This window comes from Juglans regia, chromosome 6, assembly GCF_001411555.2.
Source record: "Juglans regia cultivar Chandler chromosome 6, Walnut 2.0, whole genome shotgun sequence".
Taxonomy (NCBI): domain Eukaryota; kingdom Viridiplantae; phylum Streptophyta; class Magnoliopsida; order Fagales; family Juglandaceae; genus Juglans; species Juglans regia.
Window position 1 is genome coordinate 31013859 of NC_049906.1, and position 27244 is coordinate 31041102.

General features: G+C 32.4%; 1 protein-coding gene and 1 long non-coding RNA gene across 3 annotated transcripts; both read right to left on the minus strand.

Moving 5' to 3' along the window:
• Window positions 1–13492: 13492 nt before the first annotated feature.
• Window positions 13493–15519, minus strand: LOC108982217 (beta-1,2-xylosyltransferase XYXT1-like). The gene is made up of 3 exons (XM_018953523.2): window positions 15286–15519; window positions 14809–15186; window positions 13493–14733 (listed from the first exon to the last, which is right to left on the minus strand). The coding sequence occupies exons 1-3, from the start codon at window positions 15422–15424 to the stop codon at window positions 13493–13495; spliced, it is 1758 nt and encodes a 585-aa protein (XP_018809068.2). The 5' UTR covers window positions 15425–15519.
• A 4995-nt stretch (window positions 15520–20514) lies between these two features.
• Window positions 20515–23175, minus strand: LOC108999419. 2 transcript variants are annotated; one of them, XR_004801750.1, is made up of 3 exons: window positions 22947–23175; window positions 22594–22677; window positions 20515–20805 (listed from the first exon to the last, which is right to left on the minus strand). It is a non-coding gene; the product is annotated as an uncharacterized LOC108999419 (long non-coding RNA). The 2 variants fall into 2 exon arrangements; XR_001997493.2 differs by having other exon boundaries at window positions 20515–20822.
• Window positions 23176–27244: the final 4069 nt, after the last annotated feature.

Below are 27244 nucleotides of genomic sequence, written 5' to 3' on the forward strand. Positions count from 1 at the left end.
ATGTCAAACTTAGTACAATTGTGTAAGAAGCTTGAGTGTAGAACAAGACAAGGCAGTGCTTTTTTTATAAAGCCTTATACACTTTTTTGGCATCATGCCATGCCCTTTGTAGCCTTGTACCAGGTCTGCACAACCATTTCCACATGTGAATTTCATTTCCCTACCGCCCAACACAACACACTCAGTTCACTTGCTTCCACACACACACAAGTTTATTTTTGCAAGGAACCTATCTCATGCATCGCTCAGCCCCATACCCTTCCCTTGTACCAAGTTTTTCCAGCCAACAATTTACTTTATCACTCAAGCAATTTGTCTCTCACATGCCCCTCGATGACTTCATCAATTTCATTAAAATCTAATTTCACATGCAACAAAGCCCACTGCATTGTACTAAGCCATCAATCCCCATCTCCAGTCCCTTTTTGTTCCCACATCCAACCCTCACTCATCCTCATTTGGCCATCCTCACTTAAACATGATTAAGCGCTTCAAACTATTCTCAAGTAGAAAACCGAGTAAGTGATAGAGAGTGTTAGAAAGCAAGTTTTCATTCTTCACGTGCAAATTCGATAAGCCCTTTCTTCTTCAATTCTTCCTCTTCAATTTTGATACTCAAAGTTAAGAGCATGATTGCTTGTGTGTTAAAATGTTTTATTTGACTAAAAGGGTTGATCTTTAGTAATGTAAGGATATGCTCATTTTGACAAGAATGTTTGAATGTTATTTTGAAGTTATGATTTGAAGTGCCATATAGTCTTAGGCTTTACTTGATGATTTCAGTTTTGATAAAGTTGGTAACTTGTATTGTGTATCAAATCTTAGTTTGAGCTTCTAACACAAGTTCTCTCACTCAAAAGTTAGCATGAATCACTTAGGGTTAATGGAGCTTAAAGTTTGTGTGAAATCTCTTTGTGAGTTAGTCCTTTTGAACTCTAAAGTCATCGTTTGATGAGTAGATCCTCTAAACCCTTTTAATGTGAGTTAGATTTATGTGTTAAGTTTTGATTTGAATCATTTAACTTGATTTTAAGTTGCGTTTGTGATGCATATTTATGGATGCAAGATTTCGGTGCAAACTTTGAAGTTCTTAGTTATTTGCTTGATTTAATTTTAAAATTTGGTAATAAAATATTTAGAATAGTGTTAAGACCTAAATAAAGCTTGTTTGTGGTGATTATGAGTGAGTTATTTAAAAAAATTATCATGCTACATAAAGACTTTTGTTGTCAAGACTCAAGGGTGAAGGACTAGCATCTTTCGGCTTTTAGGTTATGCTATGACTTGAATTTTTATCTCTATGATATCATGAATTAATTGTCTAGTATTTTGTGATATCATCTAAAAATGAGTACATAGCATGTAAATAGCTAATTTTGTGATCTATTAAGTTCTTGGTGTTCATTTATAAAAGAAAGGTTATGGGACATCATGCTAGGATTCTGTTGTGATGCTTAGTGTTGTGTTTGTGTTTATTAATTCATATAATGAAAATATGGTCATAAAAAGTATATGAATATGGTGCATTAACATATTACTAAGCTCAAATTTAGAATTTGATGAAATGTTAATATTCAATTAAGTCACCATTAGTATGCAATTAGGCCTAAATCACACTTAGTGAAATTTAGTGTACCATGTGCTTCCGCTTTGCTGGATTTCTTATAGTAGTTGTGTGATTTATTAAATTCTAAGTTCGGAAATGGATTTAAAACTAAAAATACATATGGTTTGTGAAGTTTGGTGAAGTTTAGGGCCAAATTGTAATTATTGAAAGTTCATAGTAAATTTCAAATAATTAAGGAACAAATTTGCAAATAATTCTAAGTATTAGATTATGAAATTTTCTTTCATAATGATATTCTTAACCTTAATATATCTCTCATTTCAATCCACGACAATGTATTTAACTTAAGGACTTTGTAAGGTAGTTTCTAACTTACTCTCGGTATATGTTGGTATGCTAAATAATAAATATATATTAGTGATTCATGATTACTTTAAGTTCTCATCAATATCTGAAATATTCATGTCATGTCATATTGTCATTATCATAAAGTATGAATGTCTGTCATGATTTCAAGTTAAACCTTAAATTAAATTTTGTCATGAACTTAATGTTATAATGGAGAATTATCCTAGTGGAACTCCCATGTCCATCAGGATAATTTCTTGAGTTAACGAAGAACAACCAACATGTTTCGAATTGGACCAAAAGATTTCGAAGTAAAGTCACAACACCTAATACTGGCAAGTGTGAAATAAAATGCTTATGGTGAAGATGTTATGATTTGCCGAAATAGTTATAAATTTTTTGTGAGGGCGATTCAATCTGTCAAAAACTAAAGAGTACTTATAGTGATGGCATTGTGATATGCCTGAGTATTCATTTTCTGTATGATGCATTCACAACTGGTCAAGTGATCTATGATGTGATGTAGTAACCAACAGGAGCACACGGTCTATGGGGAGCTGTGAGGTGTCCACTCTCTATAAGAGCAAGAATGAATGAAGTTTTATGAAAACAAGTATATCATGAAGTATGAAATCCTGATGATGTTGGCTTTTTCGTTAAAATCAAGTTCATGTCTATCAAGCATATATATAATGTTTTTTGTTGTGCATGCTATCAAAACTTTTAATAGATTAGTAGCATAAGTTGTTGAGATTTATAAAAATCTCACTGTGGCAGTCTCAACTACCATTCCCGTCCGAAATAGTAGAAGTTGTACCAATTCGACATAAAGATGATGAACAAGTCTCGACGAGATCAATTAGAAAAAAGGAAACTAAGGAGACCACCCTCTAATTTTTTGAAGTCATTCTGTTGTTGATAGCTGAGTTGTATGAGTGGCTCAATTTGTAGATAGGAGACTAAGTAGACATTTGTAATTAACGAGTTCCTACTTTAGTACAATGTTTATTTTGGTCTAAAGATATGCTTTTGATGGATGTTGAACGAGCAAATATATTAATGTTATGAAAAATATTTTTGGATTTAGTTTATTCTTGTACAACTAATAATTTAACAAATATTTGTAGTGATTATTGAAAACTGCTATAAACATGTTAGGTGCATTAAATATTATCTGTCATGAACTAAAGTATGTAATCTTATGTTACATGTTCTGATACTTCAATTTCCATCAAATCCTAAGCAGAGGTTGGGGGCATCACACCATTCGAAATCATGAAATCACTCTCACCCAACCAACGTGCAAACCTACTCGCCTATCCCAAATAGGTTGACACTCACATAGACATATTCATACAGAGATATACATGTTGCATCAAAGAAACATCTACCTAGTCAACCAACTTGAAGACATCACATGTGATATACCTAGGATATTCTCCTTCTCATCTATCAAGTGAGGCCAACATGATATCGTCTCACCCCAATCATCTCTACCCATCTATGATTATCAATACACGATAAGGTTACATATACTTGGATATCACGCATAATTAACATGAACACAGTCATATTCAAGATCTCAAAAAATACAAATAAAAATATTCATAAACCTAATGAAGAAAATATTTACTTAATTCATCATAAAAAATAAGAACATTACAATATATGCAATGCAAGTCCCCTGACATACCCACAACATTTACCCTGAATTCTCATGTCGGCACTGCATTGCTCCTCTCTTTGTCTCATTTGAAGTCTCTTGCTTCCTCCGAAGGATCTAGAATCTAAGGACACTTAAGTGTTTACGATCTCAAAAGTGAGATTGTGTCTCTTGTCCAATCATTTTATAGATCCAGATCGTCAAATATCCTTCTGATATACTTTTGACTCCAAGTATGTTTGAAAATGAGTCTTTTAGTTTCAGATGTCATACTGCATGATAAAAAAAGACAGCTAAGACACAATTTGCACATCCTTACTGCCTATCTTACATACAGTCCTCAGTCTCTCTACAAGTGAGCATCTCTTACATTGCATTGGACCATATCTTTAGGTTCAAATGATATGATTTGTCGCATTATAAACTTTGTTGCATACCCACTTCGGACGTGACTCTTTAGATGGAGTGTAAGTTCTATGTATGACACCATCACCTTATGAGCATTTTTATGTTGTTTTGAAAGACTCACAAATATGTTCCAGTCTTCCCTTAAATGTTGCTAATCTTAAATGGGTAACTCTCTTTCTCACTCAAGCTTTTAGCATGTTCAGCTCCTCGTTCTCACCTTTGCGCTTTAGGCGGATTTTCAAGTTTGCCTACAATAAGGTGAAAAATCTTATCTTATCCTGAATTGGATTGTGTCATCTAGCTATCTACAAAGTATTTCCTGGCCCATGTGCTAGACTAGATGTACTATGCTGCACACGCATCTATTTTTCACAAAATTAATGGAGTGTTTTTTTATCTTAGTCTTCCACTTACACTCGATTGATGGTCTATCTCATTGCGTTGGCGCAATCCTCACACATGTTCTCTCCACATAGTAGCTCTATATCCAACCTACAAGAAGCCTGATGTAACTAATGCACAATATGTCAAACCTGACCCGACTATGTCATTAACTATAATGTTTCCTATTTGTGCATCGAAATTGTGTTTTTTAAAGAGGCCAATTGAAGACCCAATAATGACATCTATTGCGGCCAACTTGTGTATCCCAGTTTTTATCTCATCCTTTCCCATTTTGAACTTGCAATATATGAGTAAATGTTTTCATTCTCTGTGTCATCGATCCAGGGATTTTTCTACTTATTCACATAGAAGAAATGTTCTTGACCTATTAGACTAGAAATTGGAATTAACCATTAATTAACTTAGATTTAATTATTCAAATTTACAGTTCCTTTTATATTGATTGGAAAAGTCTTATAGCCTAGTCAAACTATGGATGAATAAAGTCTATGGTAGGCATGGCTTAATAGATCTTGTGGCTCTATTTTTGGCTTCAAACTTGACTTAATATACTTTGTTATTTATGTTGTGTGCTAGTTGTTTATGTTTTTTGTTATTATCTTAATGAACAAATATTGATGTTAAATATTTCAAATTTAGATGTACATAAATGTTGTTAAGCAAGTTCCATACTTTTGATGTATTTTCTAATAAAAATTAAAAAATAAAAAATAATATTTTATTTTCAATTTGGGTGTACTAAGTTGCAAAAAGTGTTATTGTTTATTGCTTATACTCAAACATTGGTTGTGTATTTTCTTTATCACCGCTAAATTGTTATGTTTTGAAATAAAAGTTTGTGTTGCTTATTTTTTGCTTAAAGCAAAGTAACTATTTTATTCACAACTTGTATCTTTATAAAAAAAAAAAAGTTTTAGTTCTTGTATATACTCTCAAGTGTTTAAAATAGAGGTTTAAAATAGAGTGAAATCCCTTAGGATTGACAAAGCACTGTCAATCAGGTTTTGAATGGGTTTAATTAAACTAGATTCCAGAGCGAAGTCAAGCATCTAATGTCGGCCGTGCCAAATATATATGCTACAAGTACAAGCTATCAAGACGTACTCATAGCTAGTGCAAGGGCCTGTGATGTGATGGGTACTGGTAGGACAAGGCCCATGGAGAATCATGGAGCTCCTATTATGACATAATCAAACATGTAAAAAATGAATATTTCATGTTCACACAAGCAGCAAGCCACATTCATGTCAAGTTCTGATATTTCTAGGTTCATGTTCATCAAGCACACATGTCATGTTACTATTATGCATACTTATTTATACTGTTGGTAGCTTAAGAGTTTTATTTAGTGAGATTTTATCAATCTCACTATGGTAGTTACATTATCTTTCTCTACTCAAAAAGTAGTAGAGAATAAACGTGTGACCAACTGGATGAGGTCGACTAGGCCGTGGAAGAGCCTCGTGGAGCTCTTGGGCTCAATCCTCCGATTTCTGAATATTATTTTGGAGCTTATAGCTGAGTTGCGTGAGCAGCTTAGCATTTAGATTAGATTTCTATTATGTCTGTAACTATGGAAATCTGTCTTTAATGCTATGTTGTTTTGTTTACAGACCAGTTGAATGAATAATATGATTTTTGTTACGTGAATATTATGCAAAAGTGTTTATATTTTGGGATTATCATTCTAATACAATGTGTATTACTTAAAACAAATTATCTGTTGCATGCATATTGTTAGAAGCATGTTAGGTGTATTAAATTCTTAATTGTCATGAATATAGGTATATACTCTTGTATTGCATGTTTCGATACTTCAAATTCCGTCAAATCCCTAATGGAGTTTGGGGCGTCACATAACACATAAATAAAATGATAGATATTGAATTTATGATGATAAAAAAACATAAATTCTAAACATTGAGTAAAAAGTACAAGAGAGCTTTAATAACTTTGATTGTGTCTTGGGTATTATTGTTGTAATTTTTATTGAAATGAGCATATTTCCAATCAATAACAGTGTTTCTCTGATAATGGTCATTTACAATTGTTTTCACATGATTTATGAGGGGTTTTGTCGTTTGAATGAAAAGTTTGATAGTATTTGACTGTTCATCACGAAAGTATCAAAACATCTCACATTTAACTGGTTTCTATCTTTTGGACATCCTTATTCATTCATAAAAACTCTTCATATTGAAATTTTTCCCTTAATTACGAGGTCAAGTTTACAATTTCATAAAGTTAGATTATTAATTTCGAAGAATTACTTGATATTGCCAGTATTCACTACAAACATGTGATTTTTTACATTTGTAATCTATTTTTATACATAATATTTTGTTAATGGTCAATTAATATTTCTTGCCAAAAATAGAATGAAGATGCATGCACAAATGCCCGAAATCTAAACAGATGATATATGCAAGTTGTTTTGTTACCCACCAACTCAAGTGTAACTTAGGATGTATGATTGTCTCTCCCTTAAGGTGCTAGCTTATTGATTTTTTTCTTTTTTTAATGCAATAGATAACTACCCTTGTACCTTAAACTATACATAACTCTTTTTTAAACATAAAAAAAAAATTCTTCTGCATATCCTTTCACTTCTTCCAACTTGTGACATATTTTTAAAACTGTTTAAGATATTTTATTCTTCACACCCTCTATCATTTCTTTATAAGACAATGTGCTTTAACAATTCTCATATTGATGCATCATGTCATTCAAAGTGTCTCACGTGGACATGATTCTTAAAGAACGTACTCTGACATCATTGGGTTGTCGAAATGTTGACACAAAATATAGTTTCACTTAAGTTAGTATATACTTCTCCTACCGTGTATAGATTCTGCAACAAACCATTATCTCTTAACTCATACTTCACTGATAGTTCACTATACTCCAGCTCAAACTCTTGAAATGTTGTCCCTTTGTGAATACAACGACATAAGGTTTTTTTGAAAATTGGATATTGAAATACCCCTATAATTAGCTTAACAATTGTTTTATCATTATCCATGATAATAATGGAATAGAAAATATATTTGCAATCGTGAATTATACAACCGTCATGTAATCGCTTTGAAAAAAGTGAATAAAACATGAGATTTATATAAAAAAATTAATTTTTGAATAGTGAACCCCCACTCTTTTTCAAAATGATTATGCAATATTTACGTATTTCACAGTTGTATGTAGAATTACTCATAATGGAATAAGCATTGTTTGCCTCAAGCGTTGCATGTTCTCAACAATGAAGGATAGGATTCAACAATTTCATTTACTAGTAAATTATATCCTCACATTATAGTTTGGTAATGATGGTTGAATCAGATAAATGAAATAAACAACTTCTTGTATCAAATTTTCAAGATAATTTTTGTGCTAAACAACATCTTGTACTCACATCATATCCAAAAATGTTTGTACTAAATAAAATTTAAATACCATTTCGGTTAAGGTATTGGAATAAAATATTTTGGTACCAATACCGTTTCAGGATAGTCTTTATATAGATAAAAAAATTTAAAATAACAATAAAATAAGTCATAAACTCAATAATACTTCTCAATACAAGTGTTAAGTTTTAACAACACACATACTTGTAAAATTAAATAAGTTCTCAATCCAGTTATTAAAATAAAATCACTCATTTTCATCAATAAGATAATAAGGATCAATATTTGATATATAAATATATATATAAATATATGTAAATATATATTTCTATATACGTATATATATATATATATATTGTATTTAGTTTGCTTAACATATACGTGGCCACCCAAATTTAACGGAGTAATCGAACGGTGATCCTCTCATACATTGCTGACACCAACTTCCTCAATGTGTCTCCATCATTGGATATTAATAATATATTAATAACGTATGTACTTGTAGGCAGTCTAGATAGAGAACTCAGAGAAGTACAAAACAAAAACAATACTAAAATGACAATTAGTTCTCGATTCATTTGTTATGACGACAACAAAATAGGAAAATGTCTCACATTCTGTTTAATTACAAACCTGTCCAAGACTCCAAATACTTGCTAGCCCATGTACCAGTTGAAATGTTCATAATGGCCGAAATCCTAAATATCGGCAGAAATAACTCAGTGCACCTAAAATTTTAACTGATATGAAACAAAACACTTTCCCGTGTCAGTTAGTGTCCTACTACGACAAATACTGGCCGTATGGGCCATTAGGTATGATTTTTGAAACATTGGTACTAAAATAAAATAAAGATTAATTTGTGGACTGTCATAATTACAAGAACTTTATGATTAATATTTTAATGATTAATTTTTTATAAATTATATTTGAGGAGGTTTTTGAACTTCATAAAACTTTTAAATATTGACCAGCATAATCACCAAGAGGTAAGTGATGTGACAATGAGATTTAAAGAAGTTGTAATGTGCATGTGCATCATTTAAGCCATCAAATTACAACCCTAAGGGTAGCTCCAAAGGACAACTATATGTCGACAAGGACAAGCCACTTGGTTCATTTATCACATTACATGATAGATTCATGTGATTTTGCTTCTTTATCATGTCATCTTCAACATCTAAAATTTTATTAATTTCAACACAATTGTAATTGGCACTCATCGTAGTTTCAACTTCCTCATTATTAGTACTCATTATTCACATTCCTAATTATAACACAAACTTATAATTAGATTCAAAACAATTAACACACCAAAGCAATAAAATTAAATGTAACATACAAATATATAATAGATTACTTGCAAAAGATAGAGCGTACAGTTTCTGTAAACATAACACAACAAAGCAAGTCATGCACTAAGCACTACGGGTAAAAATATATTTTTATAGGTAATATATATAATAACTAACTTTAATAGATCAATAATTTTTCTTGGATCCTTTGATACAAAACCCAACTCCAAACATCAAAGAAGTCTTGAACTCTAATAACAAAACAACCTCAAAGTATAGACAAATCATAGTCAGTTTCTCAAAATTTTCCAATAATGTTCATTAATCATGCGGCCATAAAAAAAATATCACAATGGGTTTTTCATTTTTAATATATCTCATAGTGGATGAAATATTACTAATTTTGGATTTATTGTATATTATTTTGTACATAATTTCTTTCTATTTAGCTAGTCTACAGAATTTGCTGATTCCTTTCCATTTAGTTACTGATTTTTCTTCCTCATCTACGAGATCTGATCTCCCTTCTTGTATTATAAAGACACGATATACATATTCATATTTTAATGTATAAAATATTCATTTTTCATGTCAATCCGCATGAATCTTATTAACGTGGCGTTAGAGCTATGAATCTACTATTTCTTGTTCCTCTACTAAAGCTAAGTATAATGTCTTAGCTTCCCACTACATGTGAACTTACTTGGCTCCGTACACTTCTTAATGACATAATTATCTCATATCCACAGCCTATGCTCATTTATTGTGACAATCAAGCTGCTCTCCATATTGACTAAAATCCAGTTTTTCAGAACGCACTTAATACATTGAGATCAATTGTCACATTGTTAAAAAAAAATGCGTTATGGCCTTATCTCCATCGCTCATGTCTCCACTTCCAATCAACTTGTTGACATTTTCACCAAAGTCTTGGATTGTGAACGTTTCTACACCTTATCATCCAGATTGGGCATTACAGACCTCTATGCTCTAATTTGAGGGGGAGTAATACAGATCTTCAATTTATTGTATATTATTTTGTACATGATTTCTTTCCATCTAGCTAGTCTATGGGATTTGCTGATTTCTTTAGAATTAGTTACTGATTTTGATGCTTCATCTAAAGGATTTTATCTCCCTTGTTGTATTATAAAGACACGATGTATATATTTATATTTTAATACACAGAGAGTTCATTTTGCCATGCTAATCCGCATGAATCTTAACAAGAGATATAGAAGAAACTTAACTTGGATCTATTAGTGAGTTGTTAATGAAGATGACTGAGAATGTGTGTTCAAATGATAGTTCCGACAACTTTGTCCAGTTCGAACAAGAACAATGTTTTTTTTTAAATGGTGCATATGATTTAAGAATTGTAATTTATATTTTCATATTGAAATTAAGTAATACTAAGTTGGATTCAAGGCATATATTAATTATTGATTATAATCTAAGTCATTTAATTAATTAAACGGTTAAACTTGTCAACCGTAATTTATTAATTCATGATGATTCGTGCATAATTCGCAAGTTGTAACAAATAATTTCTAGTTCTAAATGTGAGGTGACTTCTTGTCGTTTCAAGTTAAGCTTGAGATGTACATGAATTAACTCTTAATATTTTTAGTTTAATGCTAGATCCTCAAGCATAATCAGATCTTTGTATAGGATTTCTTTCCATTTAGCTAGTCTATGAGATTTGCTGATTTCTTTACAATTAATTACTGATTTTGATGCCTCATCTAAAGGATTTGATCCCCCTTGTTGTATTATAAAAACATGATGTATATATTCATATTTTAATATACAGAGAGTTCATTTTGTCATGCCAATCTGCATGAATCTTAACAAGAGATATAGACAAAACTTAACTTGGATCTACTAGTGGGTTGTTAATCAAGACGACTGAGAATGTGTGTTTAGATGATAGTTTTGACAACATACTTTGTCCAGTTCAAACAAAAATAATGTATTTTTTTCAGTGGTGCATATGATTTTAGAGTAGTAATTTATACTTTCATATCGGATTTAAGTTAAACTATGTTGGATTCAAGCCATATATTAATTTTTTATTCTAATATAAGTCATTTAATTAATTAAACAACTAGACTTGTCAATCCTAATTTATTAATTCGTGATCATTCATACATAATTCGCAAGTTGTAAAAAATAATTTCTAGTTCTAAATGTGTGGTGACTTCTTGTTGTTTCAAGTTGAGTTTGTGATGTATATGAATTAACTCTTAATCTATTTAGTTCAATATTAAACCCTTAAGTATAATCGGATTTTTGTAAATAATTTCTTTCCATTTAGCTAGTCTATGGGATTTGCTGATTTCTTTACATTTATTATTGATTTTGATGCCTCATCAAAGGGATTTGATCTCCCTTCTTGTATTATAAAGACATGATGTACATATTCATATTTTAATATATGGAGAATTCATTTTTCCATGCCAATCCGAATGGATCTTAACAAGAGATATTAAAAAAATTTAACTTGAATCTACTAGTGTGTTGTTAATGAAGATGACTGAGAATGTGTGTTCAGATGATAGTTTCGACAACTTTGTCCAGTTCGAACCAAAACAATGTTTTTTTTTTTTTCAATGTGCATATGATATAAGAGTAGTAATTTATACTTTCATATTGGATTTAAGTCATACTAAGTTGTATGTAAGCCATATATTAATTATCGATTCTAATATAAGTCATTTAATTAATTAAATGGTTAGACTTGTCAATCATAATTTATTAATTCGTGATGATTCGTGCATAATTCACAAGTTGTAACAAATAATTCTAGCTCTAAATGTATGGTGACTTTCTCTCGTTTCAAGATAAGTTTGAGATGTATAAGAATTAACTCTTAATATATTTAGCTCAATACTAGATCCATCTGGCTTGAGATGATACTTAGTACTCGATCGAAGACTTGTTAATTGGGATGAGAAGTAAATTTATAAGAGGTGGGGGCATACCCTTACAAAAATAAATAAAGAATCTTTAAAATTTTGAAAAATCTTTTTAAATACTCAAGTCAAAAAGTCTCTAATAATAAATACTTTTATAAATATGATATACATTATCTCCATAATTGTTATGGAATTTACAGGTCTTACCATTCATAAAAGTATTCAACTTATATAAATATTTAGATAAATAAAAGGGATCTTTGTGGTTTGTTTTAGTCAAATAATTTAATGTGTTTTTAATTAAATTATTTACTTATGTGGTTTTTCAAAAGATCAAATCAAATATCATACAGTCATAATTTTATTAATAAATTGAATTACGTAATTTATATTCTAACTCATGTACAAGTATCTCTAGATATGACATGTGACATAAAGGTTTGCTTTACTTTAATTATATATTCCAAAATACTGTTAAACAGATGCTTGGAACCTTCTAAATGATCATCATGCGGTACTGATTTGATTTGTTTCCATTTGTTGGATGGCAAAAAGCATTTTGGGGGCCCCAAGAAACGGCGACATGAACCTTATTGGTAATAACTAAGGGCCAGTTTGGAATTTGGATCAAATCAAATCAATCTAATAATCTAATTTTAAGTTGACTTTAATATTTATATATATAATTATCAAATCACTTAATTCAACTTTTCTTTACAAGTGACATTCATAATATTTTTCATCTTAATACGTCTTTATATGCATGATTCATAATATTTTTTAACTTCTCATTAATACATTTAAATTCATCTTAATATCTAAACATACTCAACTCTTCTTAAGTGGACTCTACAAAATTCACTCAACCATCTTAACTCATTACTATTGATAAATAACTCAATTCATGCAGCTCAACATCTAAACGGTGCCTAAGACTAAAATGCCATTAATTGGATTTTTTTTTTTTTTAAATGAAGAAATTGCTGATAAGAAAAATGCAAAGCCCTGCTGGTTAATGCAAAAGTGGTTATCGGAATCGAAGATGAGATTAATTATATATCAAGAGAGGCTCATTATTGTGAGTATCTTTGAAGTAGATTACCTAACGTTGACTAGAGATCATAATGCCTTGTGCTGTCAATTTATTTGGCTCTTTTACCCAGCGGCCTGGTGATCATCCTGAAATGATTAAAAATAATAATTTTTTTTTTTTGTCTCTGCAACAAATTTAAGCACCAAATTGAGATGAATACAAGCTTAATTAATAATGTCTGTGTATATAAATATTACATATTCAGGAGTTTCTTATACACTCACAAAAATCATGTTCTATATATCAATGCCCATTCTCCATTTAATTTCCTAGAAGAGAAGGCTTTGAGTAAAGGACATGTAACATATTTTTTTTGATCTCCTATACATATCAAGAAGGAATACAACATGCAGAAGATCACATGAACTGGTATCCCAATGAATTGCAACTTGATCTATTGATGCAGAAGCTCAAGTGCTTTTAACAAAGTTGGCCTAAACCTATTCACATCAATCTTTACATTTTGTTTATCCAAATAGACTGACTTAAATGCTTCCCATCCTTGTTTCTGGATTGAAACTGGATCCCTAAGAATCGTATGGTTGGGAGGGTATTCTTGCATCAGAGTACTCTCTTCTATGCTTATCTTATATTCCAAGTACTTCAAGTTCATATCCTTTGAGGGCTCTCCAAAGTCATTTGTTGCCAGCCATTCAAATCCCCCAAAGGGAACTACTTGGATTAGAATTGCATTCATAGGGAGGAAAACAAGGTTAGTCAGACCAGCTCCATGAACCCCCAGCAGCACATCACAGGAATTCACAACTTCTGCAAATTTTGAAACATCCATGTTAGCCTCTGCAACATATACCTTGAATCCCAAGCTTCTTGCCATTTTAGTGATTTCTTCCACGTTTGTAAAAGCTCTTGTTCTTCTTCTTGAGAGGATCAGAAGCCGGGGACGTTTACGCAGACCATTTCTCAGTTTGATTGCATTAGCTTTCTTTAATGCATAGGAACTTCTCAAGAATTCTCTGAAGTTTCTCATAGAGTAGGAATATTCTGAAGAATCAATGCTCAACTCTTTCTGATTTCGTTTGAGACCAACTATCACATTTGGGAAACAATGAACTTCTTCTTCTCTGTCAATGTCTATCAACTCATATCTTGACAACTTCTTAAGGATTGCTTGGAACTTTGAAATCCACAAAGGACTTTTGTCGGTAATAAGAAACTGAACTTTTCCATTATATTGTCGAGAAGTTAAATATAGTGGAATAACTAAGTCAGTAAAATCGTGGAAATGGTTTCCTGCATATCCTCCTTGAGAAAACAGGATGGCTGGAACGCTGTGGTTTTTTTTGCATTGAGGGATCTCCTCGTGACCCAATACTGATTTTACTGACCATTCCCTAACACGATTCATTGCTGCTTGGTCACCTTTCCGAGCATAAGGTTTTATACTCCACGAGTTATTGTTTCCTGCCAAGATGCTCATTTGAGATGAAACAAGGAAAACGGAAGAAGATTGTCCTTGAACTCTTACATCCCCTTTTATTTCACAAATATCTCCTCTTGGTTTCATGAAATTGCAGAGTGGCTCCACTTTCTTTATCACAGACTCCGTTTTCTTTGTCACAGGCTCAGTTTTCTCCATTTCAGGACGTTCCCTTTTCTCCATTACGGTTTCTGCAGCTGAAAATGAAAGGAATCTTGTCATTCATGAGTTCAGGTAAATGCATTTGCTTGCTAAGATTGATCAAAGCTTACCTTTAACTGTTTTTGGGAAGCTGCTTGTATTCATTTCTGATAACTGAATCGTAGTCACCAAGGGTGGAGAGGGGGAGGTGCTCGCATTCATTTGATCTGCTAACTGAGTCATTGGCTCCAAGAGTACTGGGGATGTGGAGATGCTCATATTCTTTTCTGCTAACCGAGTTATTGGCTCCAAGAGTGGTGATGCGGGGATGCTCGCATTTTCGTCAGCTAACTGAGCCTTTGGCTCCAAGAGTGGGGATGCGGAGTTGCTTGCATTCTTCTCTGATAAGTAAGTAATATGCCCCAAGCTGGTTGGCGAAGTACTGGAGCCGCTTGTATCTCTGATAATCAGCATTTTGAAACCAGCAGCCATAGACACCTTCAAGTTCACTGTGAAACCAACACAAGATAACAAGACACAGTAGTAAATTGCCTACTCAAAACGCAGCAAAAACTGGTAAGATCAAAGTTCATGAACGAGGTACTTACAAACTGGTAGAGGACCCAAATAAGGCTTGAACACAGTGCAAATGCTCAATGCAATAAGCAAACAACCAAAAAATGCTCCATATCCGAATCGTTTCCGCTCATGCTTACTAAAGCTTTTGGCAAGTAGACCATTGTACATCGTTTTAATTGGAAGCCAAGCACGATACCCAGCTTGATGGTGATCAGTACTTTGAAGAAAATGAGCAATATCAGAAGAATGACTAGGCTATGCTTTAAAACCTCCAAATGAAGCTAGCTAGCTAGATAGCCTCTGATTTAAGTCTGAGTCGACGGCAAAGCATGCAAGATTTTTGAATGCCATTTTGGTTGACAATTAGAAGAGGTTGATGAGGTGCATGTGCATTTTCTATGAATTGTTGCTTCCCACGAAGTTGTTAGCTCGTGGAAGCTTTCAAAAAAACTAATAAAATCCAACGGATGAAAGGGACTCTCGGGTTGACTGTTGAGACAAACATCTCTTTTCATGATTGCTTGCTGGGATTTGCTTGCATCTATTGAGAGGAGCAGCAGGTCGTGGATTCCAGCTTCAAAGGCCTCGACCAACTACGTACGCTTGGTGGAAATATTATTGAGATCATGGGCTCGTTTCGATAAATCATCTCATCTCATTTTATCTTATTATTATAATTTTTTTAAATTTTTACACAAAATATAATAAACAATTCAACATTTTCAAATCTTAAAATAATAATAATATTCAAAAAATAATATTTTAATAATATTTTATTCAACTCATCTAAAACTATCTCTTCTCATCTTATCTCACTATCCAAACGAGTCTTGAAATGTCTCAAACTATACAAATATTTTAGGAGCAATGCTCATGTTTTCTCAATTTTATTAACCCACCATTATTTATCATTTAATATTGTTCAAAAAAATTATATGAAAAACATTGAATGCTGTAGGGTTTATATATATGATATATCTATCTTCGTACAAAATCATGAGTTATCAGGTTAGACATAAAGCTGATCTAGAGGCTGATGATCTTGATTCACTTTTCACGAACTATATTATGTGACATTTCTCCAAACAAAATTTAATAAGGAAAAAAAAAAGAGCAATTCAACTGCTCGAGCAATATTTTAAGCTAGTAAGGTAACTACTACATAAACAAGGCCATCCAGCTTGAAATATATGCCTTTAGAGTGATTGAAGGACTGAAAACTATATGTCATCCTCCTCGTTTGTTTTCACAACTCCTCTCAACTCATCTAATCTAATCATTACAACTCTATCAAATTCTCGTACAAAATAAAATAAGTAATTCAACTAATTTTTAAATTTTAAAACAAAAATAATATTAAAAAATTATATTCTAACAATATTTTATTTAACTTTTAACATCATCTCATGCACCTACGAAAACAAAAGCCAAAGTATTAGTTAGAAACTTAGACCAAGCTCAGTACTATTAATTAATGTGTACATATATTTTATGAAGGAATTAATTAGTACTAGAAGATATATATATATATATTTGTGTCGGTCGAAAATGCGGAATCAAAACGATGAATTTAAACGTGGAGCCAGATGATCAAAATAATTCGTATGGTAGCTAGAGGAGAAGGACATTTGAACAATAATATTTTGTCTCAATGTTGGTGGGAGGCATGATAAGTAGGATTATTAGTAGGAGTGTGCATTTTAATTAATTGGTTTTATTCTCATTTAGGATTACGTGTGTGCCATAAAATAATATTCAATCCGATTTTTCTAGTGTTGGATCTCTTTCCAAAAGAAAGAGTTGTTAAGGGATTGTTGTCATAGCTAGAGATTATTAAAACTACCATTGTACCCTATAATATATATATGATTCTCAACTTTTTTTTTTTTTTATTTAAGTCTCTCTCTCTCTCTCTCAAGATATGGGCAAGTTTGAAGCACCTACCCAAATATATATATATATTGACTTTATTATGTGAAATTGGATCAGAGAGTAGCTAGCAAGGAAAGATCATGTATCTGTATAACAAGCGAAGTCAATGTTAGGTAGCAATGGGGGAAGCAAAGGGAAGGGATAATTAGGGTAACAATGAACCTCATTTCCTCTTTGCTTACCTAAACTTTTTAGATATATACCTCACAACGATATTAATGATTGAGAAATGTTGTTTCTCACTCGAAATTTTATTGTTTTCGACTACTGATTGATGTGACACATTTTAATTGACTATTCATTTAAGTATTAGTAAAGTTATGTAGTCATGATAAATGTATCATATCTTGTTAATATGGTCATAAATTTTAAAAATTTACAATAAAAAATATTAATATTGTTTATTATTTATCTAAAAAATTGTTTACCTCCAGGAGGGAAAAAGTCATTTGATCAAGTGCCTGATCTTCGTTTATTAAAGTCTTTACTTTAATGCCCACCAAGATTTTATTTTGTTTTGCCACAATTATAATAATAACATGATTGATAATGACAAATGTAAATTACAAGCATTGATCAGAACGGTGTACCTGCCAAATTATTTTGTCTTGCAATGATTGAATCTTATAGATCTTCAGGCCACTTAATCATGATCATGTACTCATGATCATCATTAGTAGACTAGTCTATGATGTAGTTTATCATCTACTAATGATAGACTAGAGTACTAGTTTATCAATAGTCTATGATCATGAATAGTTGTTAATTACTACAAACAACTATACTTTTCCACTATATTAAGGCCTCGTTTGTTTTTATAGATATTCTCATCTAATTTTATTTTATTTTATTTAATTATTATAATTTTATGAAAATTTTTACATAAAATAAAATAAATAATTTAATTTTTTCAAATCTTAAAATATAAATAATATTAAAAAATATAAATATTTTAATAATATTTTATTTTATTTTATTTTATTTTATTTTATTTTTAACTTTTATTTCAATTTATAAAAACAATTGAGGCCTAAGAGAGAGTCAAAATATAAACATATTGGATATATATTTAGGAAAATGAATTCATGATGTACAAGCTCATGGCGTGCAAATTTCATGCTCTAGACCGCATGCATTCTGCTTAAACATGTTGGCATTGAGGGGGAGAGAGATGTTTGGGAGAAGCTTCTAATATTAATGGGTATATGATGTAGTTTCTGCATATTGTGAAAAACAATAATGATCGTCGATGGCAAACAAGTGAAAGCAAATAAATTACAAAGAACACAAAATTAATATGGTTCGGTAATGTACCTCCGTTTATAGAGCTGGAGAGGATTTTATTATGCCGAGAAATTACCAAATACATTTGGGCAAAATTTTACTGTTCAGAACACTCAGGACATATTAAATTGTTTATTAATTAAATATTTATAGTGTCACACTATGTAAACTCTAATTTTTACTTTTTTATATTATTCATTCGAGCGGAATGTCGAACGCGTCTTAAGTAAAATCTCTGACCAATTCTTGCTCCAACCACCTATCGCACGAAATTCAAGCAAACTTTTTTTTCTGACGCTTTTTCTGATAAAAAATAGTGCCAAAAAATTTTCTCCAGAGGCAACCCGGCAAGGCTTGGCCATATTCACTTCAGCTTGCACCTATTGGCCCAAAGCTCCTTAAAAATCAAGCCAACACACCAACAAAACCAAGCTCCACACATGATGAAACCCAACAGTTTCATATTCGGAAATCCATGTTGATTATTAATTATTTGTTATTATTTTAGTGTTTATTCTCCATGCTTTTATTTGTTTGTGAAAGTCTTCAGAAAACATGCTTGAATTGTGGAGCAAGCCAGTTTTGTCTGTAAGAGTAATTTACTTGTAATTGGAAATAGTCTGATTTGTTAGAATTGATTTCAATATTTGTTTGTTATTTATAGTTTTGACTTGGAATTTTTACAAGGGGAGATTGTTAAACTATTTGTACGTGTTGGAATATTCTTATTGTTAAGACTAGTAATTCATTGTTTAAGTTATCATTGAATATTTTTTTTTAAACATGTATCATTGAATGTTTCAATTATCATTGTTTAAAAAAAAGTTATCATTGAATATGGTTCGAAATAGGCTCAGAAAAGTTCAAGAATTTATATATAAACCAAGTTTATGAGCGAGACGTCTCGTGAGACAATCGCTGGAGCGAATTGAGACATATCATGGAAATACCAGCCTAACTAATTGCGTGATCACCTGAAAACACCTAGGGAGGCCGAGTACCGTTTGGATGATCAAATGCTCCATAACTGACAAATTTGGGCAACTTCAACACACTTTGATTTCCATATAGAAAGGATATTTCATGTCTGTAATCATCCGTCTTTTAACTATTAAAAACTGTTTATTTGTTGTCAATTATTTCATATCAAAATTACTATTTTTTAGTTTATTCTCATAATGAATAGTCATTTTCATCGTAAATAACTCATAATAAATGCTCATTTTAATTGTAATTTAAGGTCTCCGTATAAAAAATTATAGGACCCTAAGTTGGATAATAAAACTAGTTGCAAACTTATTTATTAATACACTGTTAATGTAGAAGCTTATCACATTATTGGTGTTCTGAAATTTGTATGAATATAATATATTTATGGGTTAGTAGTCATGTGTTACATACGTACCCATGAGCTTATTTAGAGCAAAATTCTAAGTTTCTAATAATGTATTGAGAATTTTCGTTTTTGGGTTATTACACGATCGATTAATTATTCCTTTTTCTTCTTTCACCTTTTAGACACTCATCATGATAACGGGTTTTAGCTGACAAAAATCCACTCAACTTAATTCTTACCAACATGTTTCCATCCCTTAATTTGTTTGATAAATTAACACACACATATAATATATATATATATATATATTTAGCTAAATTGCTAAAAATACTCTAGAGGATATGTATAGAGAAAGAACAAGGCTAATATGTTTGGTAACATAATTGTTTTCAGATATCATCAGACTACTTTATTATTATTTACAAATAATTCATTAATATATTTTACAAATAGTTCATTACAATTCACTATTATTTACAAAGTATTTCATTATTATTTATCAATGATCTGAGATACTCTTTATAGCATTCAAACAGAGTCTAAGAATGCCATATTTTGGATTAATGCCATATTTTGGATTAATGCTGCATGCCAATCGGATCGTGAGAGGGAAATTATAAAAAAAGAAAATGAAAGAAAGATCAAAAGAAAAGGATGTAGATCATCGATCGGACGTTCCCGGAGGTCCGGAGAGTTAGCTCTTATTTCTCAAAAACATCTCCAATAATCAAATAATAAATAAACAAAAACTCCACAAAATACTTAACTTATTTGTTCGATCCAAAAATCCGTGTCCTTCCACAGAAAATACTAAACAAAAACTTCAATAAAACAAATAACATCTTCACAAGGACCCAAATTATTCATAACTTGACGTACCGAAATAACCGCCTGAGGTAAAATTACTAAATATGATCTTCCAAAATTCTTGTACCCTTAGCACTCATTCATCTATGATCATTAAACCTTTCCAATACTTTATATTCTTGTTCTCCAGCTGAATCATAAAAATATCTAAAAAATATTATGGAGATAAGGGGTGAGTTATCAACAACTCAGTAATCAGATAACATATGCTAGTATGTAAACATGAACATTTTTACAAAGTTCAGAATGCAGAAACAAATCATTTCAGTTTTCAATATGCAAATCTCAAAAATACATATTATCAAAAAATCAGAATGATATTTCAAACATTTCATATTCAGAATTCAACTTTTCATATTCAAAGACTGTTTTGACACAACATGACTAAACATCTTAATCTTATCATATCATATTAGAGTATCATATCATAACAGATGCCATGTATAACCCCCGTGGTAGGATTGTGCATTTTGTAGAAAGCCAAGTAGAACATAAATCACCATGAATATCAAACCGATTACACTCAGAACACAAATCCACTATTATATCTTGTGATAGGGCCAGAGGTCACTATTATATCCCGTAACAAGGCTAGAGGTATTGTATCCCGTGACAGGGCTAGAGGTCACTATTGTATCCCATGACAAGGCCAAAGGTCACTATTATATCTCGTGACAGAGCCACATATCAGAGTAAAAACAGAATCAGAATCACCATATAAGAATCAGAATCAGAGTCAGAACATAATTAGAAAGTCATGCCAAAGGTTTTTCAGATGCCACAACATATCAAAACAGAGTATTGAAATTTAGATCATTCTCACATACTGAAAACAAAAGTCGGAGCATCTTTCTAAACCAATGCACAATATTTCGTATTCTCAATATCGTTCTTTTTCAGATTTCAGAGACAGCATGTCAAAAATTTAACTCATGTCTACACAATGCATGTAAGAAAATATTTTCCGTATTTTCGTATAGATTTCATGAGTAATGCAAATAAACGACCAATGTTGATTTTTCCCAAATTCTCATTTCATCACAAAATATGCAAAGTTTTCAGAAAGTTAATCTCAATCTCAATAATTCGTATAAAGCCTAGCATAGGAACCCCGCTTACTTAAACTTATTAGCTTATTCAGAAATTCTCCACAACAGTACTGAAAAATTATCAATCGTCACCTATAAAAATTCATGTAACTTAAATAAATCTCCAGTGAACAGATAAATCTCATATTACACCTGAAGTACCTATTTTATTTCCTCAAAAACTTAAAAATTCTCTTAATTCTAAAATATCATCACTTTCTAAATTCCTCAATATCCACATAACTATTAAACTCATAATATTTCTAAAATTGCATAATAATATTAGTAATAGGTACAATTATGTTGTAAAATACATTTCTGGTTTAAAGACTCATTAAAACAAAAATGATTAAAATAGGAGATCAAATATTTCATTTAATAAAACATAGACTAATTAGTATCTTTTTAAAGAGTTCAAAATAAAAATCTTGCACTAGTATGTACTCCTAAAAAAAACATTAATACTAATAATATCTTTCAAATATTTATTTAATTTTTATTTAAAACAAAACTCATACAAAGTGAATTTAACATAGAAAAACTACAACATGATCAACGTATAAATATTCTGTTAAAAGCACCAATATACTGACTTAGTTTATAAGCCCATACATCTATGCCCAAAATAGCTTGTAGCCCACGTAAAACAAACCTCAAGCTTTTAGATTTAATAAGCATAATATTAACTCGTGTTTCAAAGAAGGTAAAATGGTAAAAACACCTAATATTATTAGAGTAACCGAGATACACAAACATATGTATATTTCCTTCTTAAGAAAACTACCACAAAACAAAAGAAAATTAGGAGATGAGCAGCGACAGAGACTTACTCAAGGGAAATCAAGAGGCAATAAACAGTAGCAGAAGATGCACTGCAAGCACCAAAATCACCAAGATACGAGTGGAGCTCACGGCTTTTATGGCAAAAATAGGACATGGCAAAAAGGCAAAATAGAGTAGTGAATGACCAAACAAAAAGGGAATGCAATGAGAATAAATCACAAGCATGAGCCACGAAATTAGTAAGGAAAAATTTAAGAAAGAGTACAACAATAGAGGCTCACGGACAGCCTTGCACATGGAGAGAAAAAGATGAAAATATATGCTAAGGAGGAAGATATCTGCACGGTTTTACAGCAAAAAGTGAAACCGAAAATTTAAGAGATGGAAAATGAAACATTACCAGCCGAAGATGGAAGAATGAGTGGTGGCGTTTGCTGACTTGCAAAGGGGAAGATCCGAAAATAAGATAGAGAGGAAGAAGGAACACTGCAATGGCAACTCAATGAAAATAGAGGAAAGAATGACATAAAATGAAGGAGAAGAGGAGAAGCAGCAGCCGCATGGATTAAAGAAAGGGGAAAAGAAATCTGAAATGGAGAGGTGAAGAGCAACAGTGCAGGAGAAGAAAAGAAAGTAGATGAAGAAGCCCTAAGGACTGGACCGAACGATGCTGTTTGGGGGGAAAATAGTGGGCTGGGTTGAAGGCTCATGGGTTGGGCTGGGGACCAAATGGGCTAGGCCCAAAAGAAAAGAAAAATAAATAAAAATAAAACACACCCAAATAGGTCCAATCCGAAAATAGAAAAATCCAACAAAAGAAAAAGGTACAATAAAAATAAATAAAAGCTAAATAAAAATACTACAACTCAATATGAATAAAATAAAATAATTAAAGTCCAACAATAAAATTATTCATTAAAGCAAAGAGCAATTTAAATGCAAACACTAATTAATATCAAGAAAGTACATCAAAGTAAATTTCATAACTTAAGAATTATAAAATAAATCCAACAAGAAATTCGACAAATTTAAAATAAGAGAACTAATATTTAAATTAATTAAAATAATTATTCACTAAAAAAAATACATTAAAATACGAAATATCACAGAAATGGTTATGTTCTTTTGAAAGAGACATGCTAGCTCCAAATTAAACAGTCATACTGTTTGTCGATTATCAAAAAATAAGATATGCTTATTAAGAGCCAGGGGTTAATCAGTAATATAAGCAGCTTGCTATATACGTGCAAGAGTCGTTGGCCTTGAGCTATATACGTATTAAGAGCCAGGGTTAATCATTAATATATGCAGCGCATGTGATAGTTGGGTCTCAAAATTTTAAAAGTAATTCTACGTATAATTATAAAATGAGTAAACGTCGCGTAATTATTTTAAAAAAAAATGAGATTTATTATTAAAATATTAATTATTTTTCATATGAATTTCATATTTTATTTATCTTTTCAAAACGATTACGTCACGGTTGTATATTCACAGTTACAAATATCTTTTTTCAAATTTTAATTTGATTAATTTCTTGTGTGAATTAATTGATGCCTATAGCCTATTAATTATATAATATCACAAGACAACCGGCAAGTGCGTGTCATGTGCATGCATGCATATTATATTTTTATAATTTTTGAGATTTTTATTGGCAACAAATAATATTCGGGATTAAGAAAAAGATTTTACTACATTTATTGAATATTTAATATTGTCCAAAAATCGATAATAATATAAGGCGTAAGGTCCACTTTATTTATCTATTATTTTTTATTTGAGACTCTCAAATTAATTCAGACGATGAGAATGAATATTATTTTTGGTTTTAACGAGTTTTAATTTCTGTAGGATACAACTTGGGTAGAATTGAAGTATTTAAAAGTCAAAATCCTGCTGGCCTCAAAAAGTATTCCTGCATCCCTGACTGATTTCAAGATAACAATGGATACAACTTGTGCAGAATTAATTGATTTGTTTTTTTTTTTAAATGATTTGAGGTCCTGTCTACAACTGCAATCACGTTTATTTTAATAATTTTATTTTCGATATATAATTGATCAACATATAAAAACTATATTTACAGGAGTATAATAATAAATGTCAAACTATCATGGTTTAAGCAAGATGGGTTTTAGAAACGACAATGCGGGGCATCGGGTGCAAATACACTTTTTTATTTTTTTGTTTCAACTATTTTTTAAATATTTAAAAATAAAATAAAATAATTCACTAATAGTCAATTCTTTAGAACATGTTTGGGGGGTGAGATGAGAATTTTGTGTTTTGTTTTAGTGTTTAAAATATTATGTTTTTGTATTATTATTGTATTTGGATTTGAAAAAGTTGAATTGAGATTTGAAAAAGTTAAATTATTTATTATATTTTGTATGAGAATTTGAAAAATGTGTAATGATGAGATGAGATGAGATGAGAATTTTGTGTCTCATCCCACCCCCAAACCTGTCCTTAATTATAAGTGTAAGAGAATTTTCCCTCCTACTAAGCCCAAAAAGCCTGTGGAGGAAAGAAAAGTAAGATTAAAAGCCCAGCCCAGGACAAATAGTTTCCGACCCGGCCCACGGGAAAATTCCTCTAGACGCAACCAGCAGGAGGGATGGTGTTGCAGGGGATAAGACTCGACGATCTGAAGACCCCTCAAGTAGTGTCTAGCCCTCAAGTGCCCACCCATGCAGTATGTATAATATGCGGGAACCTTTGATCTACTGACAAGAATGATATCAACGGACCATGAATAAGACAGTCTGAGAGAAGAAGCCGCATTAAAAGAGTCTGACACAAAGAACAGTACGAAGGACGCAGACTTCATGGAAGGCAAGTACGATCTGTCCCCCTTGACTTATAGTATAAATAGCAGATTGCAGGGATGAGAATATCTCTCTGATCCCTATACTTCTTTACTTATTTACAAACTTCTAATAATATTTATCAACTTTGGCATCGGAGGTTACTCGGCCCCTAGGCCACCCTCTCGAAGTCGCACTTTTCTCCATCTTTTGCAGGCCTGTTATCAAAGACCTAAGTTATCAGAGTTTGGCCCAAAGGCGTTTAAAATACGACTGTTAACAATTGTGTTGTCTGTGGGATTGTTATAGATTTTGCATGTCTTTCTCATGCCTACGACAACCCATTCCGAACAACTTAGGAGAAACATGGGAGAATCCATGGAAGTAAGGTTTTTTTTTTTTTTTTTTTTAGAAGAAAAGGATGGGTAACGAAGCTAACCGGCGAATTACAAACACTTCGCAAATAAAATAAGGAACTCAGAAAACCTTAACAGGACCAAGACGACGGAGCAGGATCTAGCGACAGTGAGCATGTAGGGTCATGGAACACGCAAGCTAGACCTAATAAAGAAGAGGATCAAATTAACATGCAGGATGAGCTCTGCAGCCTTAAAGGAAAATATGAAGAGATATCGAGGAGGGTAGGTACGTCGTCAACGGTGGACCAGTTGCTCACAAGCACGAGTATACCCTATACTGAACAGGTGATGCCATTACCACCAAAGTTTAGAGTCCCTGCTATGGAGATATATGATGGAAGAATGGACCCTCTTAAGCACATGGAAACTTTCAGAACTCATGTGATGCTGCATGGCTTCCATAGGGAAGTAGCTTGTAGAGCGTTTCCACTAACCCTAAAGGGGTCAGCAAGTATATGGTTCGGGTAACTAGCACTTGGATCGGTGGACAGCTTTGGCTAACTAGCTAGACTGTTCCTAACTCAATTTATGTCCAGTCGAAGGAGGCGGCATCCGGCCGCGTACCTTCTCACCATCAAACAAGCAGAGGATGAAAGCCTAAAATCCTACTTGTCTCGGTTCAACAAGGAGCGTATGACCACTGACAACCAAGACGAGAAAATAATTTTGGTGGTGCCTCTAGAAGGAGTTTGACAACAATCCTAGTTTGTGGCCTAGCTGGCCATAAGGACTCCCGTGAAATTGCAAGAGTTCATGAACCAGGCCGACAACTTCATCAATGCAGATGACACTCTTCAAGCATTGACAGAGCCACAAAGGAAGGAAGTGGAGTACGCGTAGAAAAGGACGAAGGTCCCAACCAAGGCTAAGCCCCATGAGAAAGGGGAAAATAGCTCCCAAGAAAAGCAACAGGAGGAAGTCCCAGCAAGGGGACTTGGACCACGATACAACCAGTCCACACTCACCAGTCGCGAGGCTGACACTCACATCACACAAAGGGAAGACAACCAAGGAGCAGTGCGCCGCTCCTGCACATATCATCGGTCCGCCTCACACAATACCGAGGACTGCTTCTCTCCACAAGGGAAGAGGGAATATGCGGAGCAGCAGAAGCAGCGCCACTCCCTGGCCCCGGGACTGGAGCAAGAAAGAAGAGAAGGTCGAGAGAAAGGAGTCGAGATCAAGGCAACTGGAATAGGCGGGCAAACAACCCTCAATGGCGCAAACAATAAGAGAACCGCAGCCAGATCATGCTCGTTCACCACCAAGGCAAGAGCCCCCACTCGAGAAAATTTGAACCATAGTTGGAGGATTTTTGGGCGGGGGCATTACCTCCTCAAGCAAGAAAGCGCACGCTAGATGGGACCGATACCACAAGGTGTTCTCAACTGAGTATCATCCCGCCAAACAACGAAGGGGTGGACCTACCCCTACCATCTCATTCACGGAGGCTGACGAGGAGGAGGTTC